This window comes from Cydia amplana, chromosome 7 (genome assembly GCF_948474715.1).
Source record: "Cydia amplana chromosome 7, ilCydAmpl1.1, whole genome shotgun sequence".
Classification (NCBI taxonomy): Eukaryota; Metazoa; Arthropoda; class Insecta; order Lepidoptera; family Tortricidae; genus Cydia; species Cydia amplana.
In genome coordinates, this window is record NC_086075.1 from 1373378 (window position 1) to 1389834 (window position 16457).

The following is a 16457-nucleotide window of genomic DNA, read 5'->3' on the forward strand; positions in this document are numbered from 1 at the left end:
TAAATAACTAGTAGCATAAGAAATATCAGGTCGAGTTAATACTGATAAATACATCAAACTACCTATAAGTTTTTGATATGGCAGTTTTTCTTCACTATTATTTGTTTTTTCAACATTCAATTTACATTCTATAGGAGTCTCAACAGGATTGCAATCTTCCATATCAAACTTTTTCAACAACATCTCTATATAATTCTCCTGATCTATAGTAATGACATTTTTATCTTTATTTATATTAATTCTCATGCCTAAGTATTGTTTTACTTGACCCAAATTCTTTAATTTAAACTTTTGACTCAGTGCCTTTACAAGATTATCTTTTTCTGTACTATGATTTGAAAATATCAAAAAATCATCAACATAAACACCAACAATAGTTTTCAAATTATTGTTATGATTTTTTATAAATACACAAGGCTCAAGTTTACTCTTAGTATATCCTAAGTTACACAAGGTTTCATCAACCTTTTTATACCAAGCAAGTGATGACTGCTTTAAGCCATAAACAGCCTTTTTTAATTTTACACTTTATTTGTATCAGTGACAGGAAAACCTTCTGGCAAATGCATAAAAATGCTTTCTTTAAGGTGACCATTAAGAAAGGCTGTCGTGACATCTAAATGAGTGATATCCATTTCTAACTGTACACTCAAAGCAAACAGTAACCGCAAAGTTGAGTGCCTAATAACAGGAGAAAAGGTTTCTTGATAGTCCACACCAATCTTTTGTGTAAAACCTTTAGCTACAAGCCGCGCGCGATATCTCACTCTATTGTCACAATCACGTTTCTTTTTTAAGACCCACTTACACTGCACTACACTCGCGTTATCTGGAGCATCGACAACTTCCCATACCTCGTTGTCTTTGAAAGACTGCAGTTCATCTGCCATCGCCTGCAACCACTGTTGTTTCTCAGGTCCACTGATAGCGTCTGCATACGTCATCTCATCTTCTCCCACGTAGCTGCTGGTGCATGTATTTGCAAAACCATACCGCTCAGGTTTTTTCCTCTGTCGCTTCTGTCTCTCTTCATTGACAGCGGCCAAACTCTCCGTGACCTCTTCTAGTCTCGGTGAAGCATCTTCTGAAGACAATTGATTCTCAGATTTTAACTGTGACAGAGCATCTGTTCTATAAGTTGTCTCTTCTAAAAACTGCTGCTGTCCTTCCTCTTCATGCTGTTCACCTTCATCATCCACATCAAGGTACTCTGATTCAGACTCACTGGAGTTAGACTGGTTAATCGGCTCTAATTTAACCACAGATTCCTCTGTCAACTCCCCCACTGAATCTGTGTTTTCTATACAAACTGTGACTGTATCCTCATTCTTCTTCTCTAAAATCACTACATCTCGACTTGTTGTGATTTGGTTCTTTACTGGATCATAAACTCTGTAGCCTTTTATGTTCTCAGGAAATCCTACAAGTATGTGTTTCTTGGATTTTTTGTCCCATTTTGTCCTTTTTTCTTTCGGGATGTGTACCATGACAGGGCTTCCAAAAATGCGCAAACCTTCTAAATTAGGCTTTTTTCCTGTCCACATCTCGTATGGAGTTTTTTCTATCCCCGACGCTACTGACCGGTTCTTTATGTATACGGCAGTATTGGCAGCTTCTGCCCAGAATCTTTTATCTAGGCCGGCTTCAAACAAAAGACACCTTGCTCGTTCCACGATCGTACGGTTGCTTCGCTCGCTAAGACCGTTCTGCTCGGCTGTGTAGGGGTTGGTTTTCTGGTGCACTATGCCTTCATTCTTTAAGAAATCTTCAAATTCTTTACTACAGTACTCACGGCCTTGATCCGTTCTTAAAAATTTGATTTTCTTGTTTTGACTGTTTTCTACCATTGACTTGAACTCCTTAAAATAACTTAGTGCCTCACTCTTGGCTTTAAGGAAATATATGAAGGTCATTCTGGTAAAATCATCAACAAAAATAATGAAAAATCTGGCACCACCAATTGAATTTTTCTCCATAGGACCACAGATGTCACTATGAACAACTTGAAGGCTCTCTGTGGCTCTTGTGCCTTGTGAGAAGGGTAACCTTGACTGTTTTCCTTCACAGCACACTTCACAGTTTAATTTACTTCCCGTGAAAGTTCCAGGGAAATCTATTCCATCCACCAATCCGTGCTTCATCCTGTTCAAATCAGCGGAGTTAATATGACCAAGGCGGCTGTACCATGTCTGACCATCAGCTGTTGACGAGGATAACATACAGCTCGGTGTTGTTTTTAGTTTCAACTTGTAAACACCGTTGACTAGGTCTGCTTCTGCCACTAAATTCCCTAGTTTGTTGCGAATCCAACATTTCTTAGGACCGAAATTTACTGTATTTCCATTTTTGGTCAATTCACTGACTGATAATAAGTTAGTCGTAAGCTCTGGCACGCACAGGACATTTGTCACGTTCACTTCATAACCGTGACTTGTCGTAATTTCCATATCTCCGGAACACAAAACAGGAACTTTTGTACTATTTGCTACGATAACGTCTGGAATATCCGGCGAAAACTCTTTATTTTGCAGCCAAGTTTCATTCGCCGTAAAGTGCTGACTCGCACCGGAATCCACGTAAAAATCACTTTTACTGAAGTCTCCACTAAGAAAAACAACGCTAAACGCGTTTGTCTGCTTTTTCTTGTCTGTTTTTTCATTTAACAGTGGACATTGGCTTCGATAATGCCCTGCATTCTTACACCTGTAACAGGTTATGTTCTTCGTGTTTACATTTGAGTTTGACGTTTGAGAGGTTTGTTGTCTATGCTTGCTAGTGTTGTTACACTTCTTCTTCAAGTAACTTTTTGCAACTAATGCTGAATTGCATTCTGTTTCACTTACTTGACTTGATTCCATATCGAGCAATTTGGTTTTTATTGAATCGGCCGTTATGCTGATTCCAGAGTGCTCGATGGCCATAATCATAGGCATAAATCGTTCTGGTAAACCAGCTAGCATCAATGAACCTACCCACTCATCATCGATTTTGAAACCTGTACCGGTTAATCTCTGCGAAGTTTCAACCATTTGTGTCACATAATTCGTCATATTTTCACAGTTTTCCAATCTGATGGATATTAAATGACGAAGCAAAGTAATTCTCCGCGAAAATCCTGAATCGTCGAACAAAGTCTTCAACGTTGCCCACAATTGCTTCGTGGTCTTTGCATTCTTTATATGCACAAATAATGATGAATCAATCGTCAAAATCAGTTTAGCTCGTGCTTTTGCATCTGCAGTTTCTACTGCTGCTGTTGCAGTCCCGTCTGCTTGCGGTTCTTCCTTCAGATACTTGTTCGCGCCTTCAAGTATCAGCAAATTTTCTACTGCGAACGCCCAATCGTCGTAATTTTCGCGACCCTTAAGCTTCGGCACGTTCGTCAGAAAATTGGAAGTCATTTTCACGCACTAAACACGAAAAACACTAGTACTTTTTAATTAAAATACGGGATTAAAGCCCATAACCTCTAAAGAAAGTAATGAAACACACGGATGACGGTTGACAAGTAACGGGATTTTATTTGAAAGAAGACCAGATGCATAGACACATGTTATACATATTCTTAACTAGATGGCGCTAGTAACCCTATTTCAAGCTTATTTTGATATAAATAACAACAGGTAACTATATACTATAGGTGGCCTAGACTCCTAGACACATCTCGCACACAGCCTCGTACCTCCGTCTGTGGGCCCTGTCCCTCGCCCACGCGCAGCTGGCTGAAGTGGCCTGGAACATGCTGCTCCGGAAAGGTAACTATATACTATAGGTGGCCTAGACTCCTAGACACATCTCGCACACAGCCTCGTACCTCCGTCTGTGGGCCCTGTCCCTCGCCCACGCGCAGCTGGCTGAAGTGGCCTGGAACATGCTGCTCCGGAAAGGTAACTATATACTATAGGTGGCCTAGACTCCTAGACACATCTCGCACACAGCCTCGTACCTCCGTCTGTGGGCCCTGTCCCTCGCCCACGCGCAGCTGGCTGAAGTGGCCTGGAAAGGTAACTAATATACTAATTACTCCATTTGGAAAAAAATCTAAAAAAATTATAGGTACTACAATTTACATCTTGAGAATCGGTTGAGAAATGCGACTTACATATTGGACATTAGATAAGGTTTGCAATAGACAAATATAATATAGAGTTAACGCATTCCAAAGTACGGTGGGATAATTGGCCCTTTTGACCAATAAGGGCAAGCGATATGTCACCCGATAGATTGGTCTAAGTTGTAAAACTTTTACTATGGGGACCCGGTTGTCAAAAGCTTGTAACTTTTAATACAAGCGGATGTCACTTTTTGACAGCTTGTGTTAGAAAGGGACTTCCACTTGTATATCAAGTTACAAGCTTTCAGAAACGGGCCCCAGGTAGTCACAAATCTTTGTGTGAAAAAAGTTATTGCCGCAAAAAGTAGTGCGAGTTGAAACGTGACTATATATGTAGTTTTTTTCGATACTAAGTTCCTGTGTCGCAGATCATGAAGGTTTTGTTATTGTGGATGATTTTGTGAGTTTTTTATTTGTTTCCTTATGTTTTTAGGGTTCCGTAGCCAAATGGCAAAAAACGGAACCCTTATAGATTCGTCATGTCTGTCTGTCTGTCCGTCTGTCTGTCCGTCCGTATGTCACAGCCACTTTTCTCCGAAACTATAAGAACTATACTGTTGAAACTTGGTAAGTAGATGTATTCTGTAAACCGCATTAAGATTTTCACACTAAAATAGAAAAAAAACAATAAATTTTTGGGGTTCCCCATACTTCGAACTGAAACTCAAAAATTTTTTTTTCATCAAACCCATACGTGTGGGGTATCTATGAATAGGTCTTCAAAAATGATATTGAGGTTTCTAATATCATTTTTTTCTAAACTGAATAGTTTGCGCGAGAGACACTTCCAAAGTGGTAAAATGTGTGTCCCCCCCCCCTGTAACTTCTAAAATAAGAGAATGATAAAACTAAAAAACAATATATGATGTACATTACCATGTAAACTTCCACCGAAAATTGGTTTGAACGAGATCTAGTAAGTAGTTTTTTTTTATACGTCATAAATCGCCTAAATACGGAACCCTTCATGGGCGAGTCCGACTCGCACTTGGCCGCTTTTTATTTTCGATACTAAGTTCCTGTGTCGCTGATCATGAAGGTTTTGTTATTGTGGATGATTTTGTGAGTTTTTTATTTGTTTCCTTATGTTTTTTTTGTGTAGGTACTTATCGTTATTTTCACCCCCAGGTCTGCAGTCTAGCGGGTTCTCGGGCGGCATATTCCTGTACCTGGTGTTCGCGGGCTGGGCCGCCATCTCCGTGTCCATCCTGGTGCTCATGGAGGGGCTGTCCGCCTTCCTGCACACGCTGCGTCTCCACTGGTGTGTATCATGGCTCCTGTACAGGTCTGCAGTCTAGCGGGTTCTCGGGCGGCATATTCCTGTACCTGGTGTTCGCGGGCTGGGCCGCCATCTCCGTGTCCATCCTGGTGCTCATGGAGGGGCTGTCCGCCTTCCTGCACACGCTGCGTCTCCACTGGTGTGTATCATGGCTCCTGTACAGGTCTGCAGTCTAGCGGGTTCTCGGGCGGCATATTCCTGTACCTGGTGTTCGCGGGCTGGGCCGCCATCTCCGTGTCCATCCTGGTGCTCATGGAGGGGCTGTCCGCCTTCCTGCACACGCTGCGTCTCCACTGGTGTGTATCATGGCTCCTGTACAGGTCTGCAGTCTAGCGGGTTCTCGGGCGGCATATTCCTGTACCTGGTGTTCGCGGGCTGGGCCGCCATCTCCGTGTCCATCCTGGTGCTCATGGAGGGGCTGTCCGCCTTCCTGCACACGCTGCGTCTCCACTGGTGTGTATCATGGCTCCTGTACAGGTCTGCAGTCTAGCGGGTTCTCGGGCGGCATATTCCTGTACCTGGTGTTCGCGGGCTGGGCCGCCATCTCCGTGTCCATCCTGGTGCTCATGGAGGGGCTGTCCGCCTTCCTGCACACGCTGCGTCTCCACTGGTGTGTATCATGGCTCCTGTACAGGTCTGCAGTCTAGCGGGTTCTCGGGCGGCATATTCCTGTACCTGGTGTTCGCGGGCTGGGCCGCCATCTCCGTGTCCATCCTGGTGCTCATGGAGGGGCTGTCCGCCTTCCTGCACACGCTGCGTCTCCACTGGTGTGTATCATGGCTCCTGTACAGGTCTGCAGTCTAGCGGGTTCTCGGGCGGCATATTCCTGTACCTGGTGTTCGCGGGCTGGGCCGCCATCTCCGTGTCCATCCTGGTGCTCATGGAGGGGCTGTCCGCCTTCCTGCACACGCTGCGTCTCCACTGGTGTGTATCATGGCTCCTGTACAGGTCTGCAGTCTAGCGGGTTCTCGGGCGGCATATTCCTGTACCTGGTGTTCGCGGGCTGGGCCGCCATCTCCGTGTCCATCCTGGTGCTCATGGAGGGGCTGTCCGCCTTCCTGCACACGCTGCGTCTCCACTGGTGTGTATCATGGCTCCTGTACAGGTCTGCAGTCTAGCGGGTTCTCGGGCGGCATATTCCTGTACCTGGTGTTCGCGGGCTGGGCCGCCATCTCCGTGTCCATCCTGGTGCTCATGGAGGGGCTGTCCGCCTTCCTGCACACGCTGCGTCTCCACTGGTGTGTATCATGGCTCCTGTACAGGTCTGCAGTCTAGCGGGTTCTCGGGCGGCATATTCCTGTACCTGGTGTTCGCGGGCTGGGCCGCCATCTCCGTGTCCATCCTGGTGCTCATGGAGGGGCTGTCCGCCTTCCTGCACACGCTGCGTCTCCACTGGTGTGTATCATGGCTCCTGTACAGGTCTGCAGTCTAGCGGGTTCTCGGGCGGCATATTCCTGTACCTGGTGTTCGCGGGCTGGGCCGCCATCTCCGTGTCCATCCTGGTGCTCATGGAGGGGCTGTCCGCCTTCCTGCACACGCTGCGTCTCCACTGGTGTGTATCATGGCTCCTGTACAGGTCTGCAGTCTAGCGGGTTCTCGGGCGGCATATTCCTGTACCTGGTGTTCGCGGGCTGGGCCGCCATCTCCGTGTCCATCCTGGTGCTCATGGAGGGGCTGTCCGCCTTCCTGCACACGCTGCGTCTCCACTGGTGTGTATCATGGCTCCTGTACAGGTCTGCAGTCTAGCGGGTTCTCGGGCGGCATATTCCTGTACCTGGTGTTCGCGGGCTGGGCCGCCATCTCCGTGTCCATCCTGGTGCTCATGGAGGGGCTGTCCGCCTTCCTGCACACGCTGCGTCTCCACTGGTGTGTTCTTTATTTGCTTTCATAAGATAAGATACAAGATCATGCAAAATTGTATACAATAAAATAAACTTAGCCTAAATCATGCATAACATTCAAAATGAAATTCAGAATAACATAAATTGACAAAAGGCTGATACATGTCCTAACTAACTTAAAGATGTCACATTAAAAAAAAAAAAAAAAATAATAACTTTATAATTATCTTTTATTAAATGAAGCAAGAGCAGTAATTAGTCATACAATTTAGCAAAATACTCATCGAGACTGTAAAATGGTCTCGTACCCAAATAGCTTTTAAGATTCTTTGAGAATACTCGCAGGTCTTCAGATTCTTTAATTTCATCTGGTAGATGGTTAAATACTTTAATTGCTGTATAGTTGATGCTTTTTTGGAACTGAACAAAATTCGATGTGTATCATGGCTCCTCTAGTAGTCGCCATCAGATATATCGAAGTCAAGGCGTTAAGCTTTGGATTCCTCCGAAAACGGTGCCGTCATATAGCGGCAGCAAAAGACGGCCGTCTTTACGGTGGCGACATGTGGAAAGTACCACGGCGTCATAACACACCGTCATCCACCAAGGTCAAAGCGGCAAATTTGAAAAATGTAGGCGCGATGGGATAACGTCCCATAGAAAATTTGAATTTCGCGCCTTTCCCTACTGACAAGATTTGCTTGATCATCTATAATTTACTTGGAGGATGAAATATCATCAGAAGAGGAAAATAATCGTAGTACGGAATCATTTATTCAAATCTCGTGTCATTTATTCAAAATGGCGTCACCGCTATCTAATAAAACGTTCACGAAACTATCGACAAGGTCATGACGGCCGTCATCTTACGTTACGTTGACAGTCAACGTAACGTAACGCCGTCTAGGAAACCGCGCCATCTTGTTTACATTGACAACGTTCTAGTGACGTCAGTCAACGCTATATAGCGACCGTAATATGACGGCACCGTTTTCGGAGGAATCCAAAGCTTTAGAGTGCGTGTTCGGGTATTGTGAACACCTTGGCCGCTCCGATATATCTGATGGCGACGGTACACTATCGGCGATGATAGACGATGACTGGCGGGCACGATAGTGTATTTAGGCAGGCGTGTCTCACTCCGCGATTTCGTCGCGTCGCTACAAGTAGGTACACGTCACAGACAATCCAACCTCTAGACATAGCATAGTCGCGCTACCCCCTCTGCCACACATACGGTAGCGTTACTCCATATTCGAGTCAATCCCGTGCCGTGATTGGTCCGTGTCTTTGAACGGACCAATCACGGCACGGGATTCGCTCACCTCGTCCCCCCGCACCCCCGTATTTTTGGCAGCATCGGTTTCATGAAAGAATTGACCTAAGCTCAGTCTAGAGGTTGGATTGTCAGTGGTACACGTACACGCGGCCCACACCAATTTTGGTGTCTAGCTATAGTAGTCGCCGCGCACCGCTACGGAACGGACGCCTGCTCGCGCTTGCGCCACCTAGCGGTCATTTCTGTCATAATAGACGCGTTTTGTTAGAGTGAACCTTCTGTACCTAGTACTATTATTTATTCTGCGGCCTTGTATAACGCGTTGGCACTGTTTGACTGGCGCGTTATTGCTTCGCGGATTAGCAAAGTAATATGGGGCATTATCTATGAAAAGGGACCTTACTGTCGATGGCGCTTACGCCGCACAGCGTTGCGTGGCATTGTATTTATACCGGAGCATCGTTAATAATGTCGTAAGCGCCATCGACAATAAGGTACCCTTTTCATAGATAACGTCACATATTTTATTTCCATTCCAGGGTGGAGTTTCAGAGCAAGTTCTACGCCGGCGAGGGCTACCTATTCCAGCCGTTCTCGTTCGAGGTGATCCTCGACTCCGCCGAGGCGGACGAGTAAACACGACCATCAGCCGAGCAACCGAGATCACTATGGCTAATTACACTATGTTTCTGTTTACAAGTATCTTAATATAAATATCTGGGAAACATAAAAACATAAAATGCGCGTTTTCCCAGAGATATAAGTTTTTGGCAAAAATTTAATTTTTGGTACAAGCTTTTATCGCTGACTGTACTTTTCTTACGACAGACAACTAATACTCATCGAGATAATTCTAAAAACCCCTAACACAATTAGGTCGCGTTGTTTCATCACAGAGTTCCTATGGCCACCTCCTGTCTCCATCATCAGATCAGCTCGATGGTACCATAATATTGCATCGTCACCCGACTTACATGTGTATGCAAAGTTTCAGCTCAATCGGAAACCGGTAAGTGGATCAAATTGAACTTGCAAGATTTGATTACAGACTGACAGACAACGGGACAGGTGTAACGGGACAAAGTAAATAAAAGCTTGTAAAAATCTATCTAGATGGGTCGCGACCTAGAGAAACTATGGGTCGCGAGCGAAATTTGAGTGGGCCTGGAAACATAAGATGCCGACCGATCGGGTTTACTAATAATATTTCATGTTCCCTATTTAAGACGGCCAAGAGCTGGGTCCCGAATTTGGCAGTTTTTGGGTGGTTCGGAGCAGGGATGTTGCGGATGCAGATTTTTTGACATCCGCGCATGCGGATATTTAAAGGCTCACATCCGCGGATGCGGATGTCAAGATTAGGTACTTAGAAAACGTCAAATATTTAATTTTTAGTATTTTTTTATTTAAAAAAACGAAACGTTTAGTATTTGAGCAAGAATATAGGTGCGTTATATTTAATAAACAGTAACTTCGCCGACTTTTCTGGATCTAGACGATTTCGTTATAGGTAATGACGAAATTACCTAGCACTTACGCCGCCGCTAAGACGTTCCTGTACCGACTTGTTCGACATCCGCATCCGCATAAGCTCGCATCGATTTTATGCGGATGCGGATGCTGATGCGGATGTTGAAAATAATGCGGAAGTTCCGCGGTTGCGGATACGGATGCGGATGTTCGCAACATCCCTGGTTCGGAGCCCAAACAACTTTGAGAACCACTGATCTATTCTATACTTACATTTAAATACAGCCGTTAGGCATCCAGTATAGTACTTATTTTATGTCACAGATTTGTTATACCTACATTTCGGATCATGCTAAAAACTTAAAATAATTCGTTTAACAAAATCGTACACTTTTTTTATTTATTGTATAAATCTGTTAGATAAATAAATGTCTATTGGTATCATAGTCGGTACTTTTTAAAAATCTAGAAGCATAGTCGAATAAATTGTTCGCTTAGATCTTGAAATGTTGCTTAGCCCAATTGATGTGATTGTAGAACTTTGGTCGATATTATAATAGTGAATACACGGACTTAAAGCCGCTTAATAATGAACCTAGTGTAATGTATTTATTGGTGTTATTTTCGCTTCCCTTGTAACGCTTAAGATAAGTATAATTGAAATCATAAATGCTGTAACTAAATTTTTTATTTTTTTATACCAGTTGAGAACTCAAGGGTACAAAACGTAGTCAAAGGAATTTTAAAAAGCTTAGTTGTGCGAAATTTTGTGACTGCAAACTTGACGGCTTTCGTCACCGTAGTTTCCAAAATTGCGAAAATTTCTTGGAAAATCTTCGGAATTTTCTCATACCTATTCTTTTGAATGAAAGTTGCCTTTATTCCCTGTGAAACTTTCCAAAAACTTTTTAAACTTTCGGCATCTTGCACCCCTGTAGAGCCATCTACTTCAGCTGTTAAAAAAGGCTACAATATTCGGCATTGCTTCAAGCGTCTTTGTAAATTCCTTTGCCTATGTACAAAATAACATGTTTGTATTGTGTACATGTTTTTTTTTATTTGCAATTTAGGAAATAAATGTGTGAATTAATAATTTTGTATTCTTGATCCCTTGTACTGTACTTAATCTGATGTATTGGTGTGCTCTCTCTCTAAGATAGTTCGAGTCATTCCAGTAGGGCAATAGTTCACATGTTGATGATCACAGTAATAAATGTTTTATGTAGTATGCAAAGAAATATAGTTTCATTTATACCCTATACTCCTAAGGCCCAGCCATACAAAACATCCAAAATTTTCCACTGAAATTTAAACCTAAATTGTAGGAAATAGAGTTGATTTTGCGTTGTTTGAAAATTGAACGAAAAAAAGCAAAAGCGATTCTGTTCCAATTGAACATGATTTAAATTAAATCGAACTGAATAGGTACTATAGGTAGGACTTTGGGCTTTAGGAGGCTATAACAGAACTTCCCCCTTTTTAAGGTAGGTAATATTTGGTTGACTTAGAACAGTGGCTAGGCTAGGTCATAGAGAAATATAGTAAGACAAGAGTGCTCACTCCATACATCAGTTCAGACTATTAATTTCAGTGTCTACATCTAGCATCGAGTAGCGGAACTATCAGTACTGCTACTTGACAATAGATGTAGCACCGACCGGAAAGTCTTATGCTGTTGAGATAAGACTTTCCGGTCGGTGCTACATCTATTGTCAAGTAGCAGTACTGATAGTTCCGCTACTCGATGCTAGATGCTAATAGTCTTTTTGGTAAAACTGATGTATGGAGTGAGCACTCTATGTATTTTTTTCTCTATGGCTAGGTGTAGGCGAAGCGGCCTTCGGCCTCGCACTAAAGGAGGCCCGCGGGAGCCAACCCTTTTTTTTACCTTTGGAATGGGAATACACATACAATTATTAAAGAAAATGCCTAGCAGATGCGACTTCGCCCACGGCTAAAGTATGTTCAGAAATATAGTGAAAAAATACACAAAGATATCTTTATTACACAAACTACAGAACAAAACATACACAAAGTCTAGTAAAATACGGAAATATTAACCCCTCGAGAAATTTAAAAGACTTCTAAGTCCCAGGGTTTTTTGACTTCATACATTTGTATGAAACATCCATCCTGGGACTCTCTGGACAGTTACATACAGCTCTAGTCCGTACTACTCGGCGACCGTCCAAGTTTTCATCTGTCCAAGGTCACCTTGACCTTGGGCGCAATGCAATGGGGTTGGGCGGACGAAGTATTTTACAAATGCGCCAGCATAGGTTTTACCTGCTACTCCTACGATTACTGACAACTTCTTGTTTTTTTTCGAATTGAATGGAAACCTTTGACAGTTGCCAACCCCATTTGGTAGCAAATCACTAGATACAAGGTTGGAAATCGGCAAGGTCATATTGGCCAGAAATGGGCCAGAAGCTAATATATTGGCAGTAGTGTAAAACGGGCTTCAGTAAACCGGAAATTCAGTCGTATTCGGCTCCGATGGTGATGCTGATGTCTCCAGGCAACACGGTGGTGCGGTGGTACCAGCGGTTCGTGTCCACCACCACTGCAACAATACATAGGTTTGTAACTAAGGTTTATTAGGGCAATTCCGGAAATCGGGTAATCCCCAAAATCATTCTAAAATCACTCATATTCCGTTGTAGTAAGAGTCAGCTTTCGGAATTATACGCCACTATTCGTTCATTCGGAAATACCCGAATACACCTTACGGCAGATTTGTAGAAGCACGAATTAATGTTAAACACGGGTCTTTATTGCAATTTTCGTATTCTGTGGTTGTAGTTAAAATATTCTTTATATAAAAAATACCAACGGCGATCCAAAGGTTTTTACTTTTTAACAGGTTCACTGCCCTATGTATCATATATGATATACTATTTAATAAATCAAGGGCTGTAAAAGTGTAAGTGAAGCATCGCATAATATGATACATGGTTTTCAATTTTGAAGTATACTTACGTATCTCCCCAGGATTTACGGTGAAGGTGATCCAGCGGCATTGATAGAGACACTCGGGCGGGGGAGCCAGCTGCCATTGCTTGTGTCCGCGTACCTGCGCCTGCCATGATACGTGCCGCACTGAATCTACCTGACAACATGAAATATTTTTTATCGTTAGCATATAATATTTGAGCCGTACCTCTTATTATGAGGTGCTGACAAGGCACTTTGGTATGAAACTGTAATGCTTACCTATACCACAGAACATTTGTCCTGTGGCTTACACATATATGCTGAATAAATGAGTGCATTGGGAAATTGGGTAAAGAAGCATCGTCTCACGTGCATATGCGCGCCCTGTCCAGGGCCGCCCATGAAAAGCCAGTCGGTTGCGTCGCTCTCGGCGGCTCGAGGGAGGAAGTAGGGCCGCGAGTAGTATTCGCGTAGCGCTCGCGTTTCGCCGTCTAGGCACGTGCTCCAACCGACGTACCTGCGGACACAAGATGTAATTTATGAACTGGACACCTAGGTCTGGTGGATTAGGGACTTTATTCCCCAGTTTAAATTAAATGTGTGAAAATAAATATGACTAAAGTCTGTTTTTTTATTCCGTAGACTGAAATGACAGTTAATAGTATGAACATGAAATGTCATTTCATACTATTAACTGTCATTTCAGTCTACCGAATAAAAAAATAGACTTTAGGTATAGTTAGATCAAAATAAGTCTGAAACGATTTTGATAGCACACGCAGTGCACTTGCACTTGCTTTCATAGAAGTTTGACGGTTAAAATAGCAAGTGCTATTGAGTGAGCGAGTAGTATTCGCGTAGCGCTCGCGTTTCGCCGTCTAGGCACGTGCTCCAACCGACGTACCTGCGGACACAAGATGTAATTTATGAACTGGACACCTAGGTCTGGTGGATTAGGGACTTTATTCCCCAGTTTAAATTAAATGTGTGAAAATAAATATGACTAAAGTCTGTTTTTTTATTCCGTAGACTGAAATGACAGTTAATAGTATGAACATGAAATGTCATTTCATACTATTAACTGTCATTTCAGTCTACCGATTAAAAAAATAGACTTTAGGTATAGTTAGATCAAAATAAGTCTGAAACGATTTTGATAGCACACGCAGTGCACTTGCACTTGCTTTCATAGAAGTTTGACGGTTAAAATAGCAAGTGCTATTTTAACCGTCAAACTTCTATGAAATTATGACATTAAATAACAGTTACCCTGCGTGTGCTATCAAAATCTTTGCAGACTCATCATGGTCTAATTCTTACTTTTAACATAAAAGTGGGGCACTATATTTGTAAAGAATATAACATAACTGGTCCTTAACGTGTGGACTCTAGGGCCACGTGGGGACGTAAGAGGGCTAGTAGAGCCAAAGTATAGTAATTAAGGCAAAGAAAAATGCACAATCAAATTCAGACGAGTTGTTTTACCAAGGATCTCCAGACAAGTTCGCTCGTCGCTCATCCATAGCGAACACCTCGCTGAGCGACCGCAGCCCCGAGTTGTAGGCGAAGAAGGAGCAGTCGCCAGTCTGCCGCCCCAGCGAGCCTTGTCGATAGAAGTCACGGAAGAAGTTGAAGTTGAATTCCTGCGGGGTATCAAAGATGGAAAAGGTAAGCATAAGACCACAATCTAAACTGATGGTAAGTGATGCTGATGCAGTCTATAAAAATCTCTTGATTTCAGGAGTTCGCGATATTTAGTGAAAGAATATATTGTTGTGTGTTGTGTGTTAAACTTTACTGCACACACACACACACACGCACATATATAGGTAATAGTGAATTATCACTAGAGGCATACCAGTCAACTATTAGGCTAAACTATAAAAATCATCAATTCATCAGTCATATCTAAAATATACCAAGACCATGGTATATACATATGCTAGTTCGAGTAGTTTTGAAGTATAGTATAAATCAAGTATTTTGGCAATAATTTCTTAATCTTTTGGAAATTTTAGCGATATGTATGCATTGTTTCTTACTGCCAAGTTTGTGAAAAATTGGCATGTTCAGAATATATCTTTCTTACTTTAATAGCTTTCCACTCCTTAGTAGCATCAGTAACTATGACCGGCACCGTGTTATACGCATACAGCTCCTCGAACTCCTGCGCAGAGACGTTGGCGACGCGCGTGACGTCATCGACGCCGACGCACATTGAGCAGTCTTCAGGGGGGCGGAACAGCGCCTTAGATGATGATGGTAAGGAGATGAGGCAGTTCTGGAAAATTGTATTTTCATTATTTATACTACAGCTGAGACAAAAAGGCATATAGCTCGCTTGATAGCAAGTAGGTTCTGTAGCTCATAGACGTGTATAATACAGGGGTGCCACATGCGCGTTACTGACCAATGACCATTGAAAACCAGTACCCTTTTTTCAGTGCCGAGTGGCCAAGATGCTCAAAAATATCTGAACTCGCACTCAATGCGTCAACGCCTTGACAATAATAGCATGTTCAGATATTTATGAGCACCTTTGCAGTTTCGATTTATCTCATGGTGACGTACAATTAGGGAATGCAAATCGGTTATTTTCGGTTATTTTTTGTATGGAAATAATCGGTTATTAACCGAAACCGCGGTTATTTCCATACAAAAAATAACCGATTTGCATTCCCTACGTACAATGAGACGTGCATTACTTTTCTATTCACACTATTCCTGCACTGTAACAAAGAGTCGCAGTCGTATTATTGTAAGTAGGTAGGTAGGTAGGTAGTAGGTACTGTAGGTAGGCAGGTAGGGTATTCTCCTACTAGTCAAATCAGTTTCTTTTTTAGAACTGTCAAAACGATTTGCTAATATGGAATTTATATGAAACATTACACAATGACGTTACGGTCAACTCACCTAAAAATACACATAAAAATTGTGTTGAAAAAAAACGAGGTTTTTCTAATACTTAATTATCTGGTGCTTTATTTCATGCAGCTTAAGTCGGATCCCTATTAGTCGGCAACATATAAATATTATACTACCTACACCCAAATCACTTCATACCTTTGACGATAGTTCCGAAAAAACCCACCACATAGCAGTCACAAAAAACAAAATGGCTACCGGAAGAAGAGCCCTACATTTCAAAACTGCCGCTAAAAAGTTAAGCTCAACTTTCTTCATGTCCACTTCCAAGCGCGTGATATTCGAATCTTTTAATTTTAACGCCTTTATTCTGCTCAGTATTTTTAAAACTTTCAATTCGGCAGCTTTTATTTTCTTTTCACACGCGTTCGGTTTTGTTTGACTCATTTTACGGTTGGGTTTGAACTGAAAAGGGTAGCCGTTGGCGGGAGGGTTTTATAAGCTGCGGTAATGCCGGTAATAGATTTAGACGCAACAGTAGCCTCGCATTTTCCATCAATTGACCCTATTTATGACGTTGGAAATAAGGATGGCACTGAGGATGGCACACGACACGATACGAGTACACAAAACATTTTCCTTTTTATAGTCAGGGTGGTTTGTTAATCACTT

At 42.7% G+C, this 16457-nt stretch overlaps 2 protein-coding genes across 2 annotated transcripts in view; one reads left to right on the top strand and one right to left on the bottom strand.

Annotated features, from left to right (window-relative positions):
* LOC134649346 (V-type proton ATPase 116 kDa subunit a 1-like) overlaps positions 1-9151 on the top strand; it is a 65521-nt gene extending 56370 nt beyond the window's left edge. The window contains exons 18-19 of the mRNA XM_063504057.1: positions 5243-5375; positions 9053-9151. Of these exons, the coding sequence (XP_063360127.1) occupies positions 5243-5375; positions 9053-9149 (230 nt within the window). The 3' untranslated portion in view covers positions 9150-9151. The remainder of the gene's footprint in view (positions 1-5242; positions 5376-9052) is intronic.
* A 3312-nt stretch (positions 9152-12463) lies between these two features.
* LOC134649805 (uncharacterized) lies at positions 12464-16372 on the bottom strand. Its single transcript, XM_063504635.1, has 6 exons — positions 15984-16372; positions 15010-15201; positions 14406-14563; positions 13290-13437; positions 12966-13095; positions 12464-12549 (listed from the first exon to the last, which is right to left on the bottom strand). The coding sequence occupies exons 1-6, from the start codon at positions 16230-16232 to the stop codon at positions 12464-12466; spliced, it is 963 nt and encodes a 320-aa protein (XP_063360705.1). The 5' UTR covers positions 16233-16372.
* Positions 16373-16457: the final 85 nt, after the last annotated feature.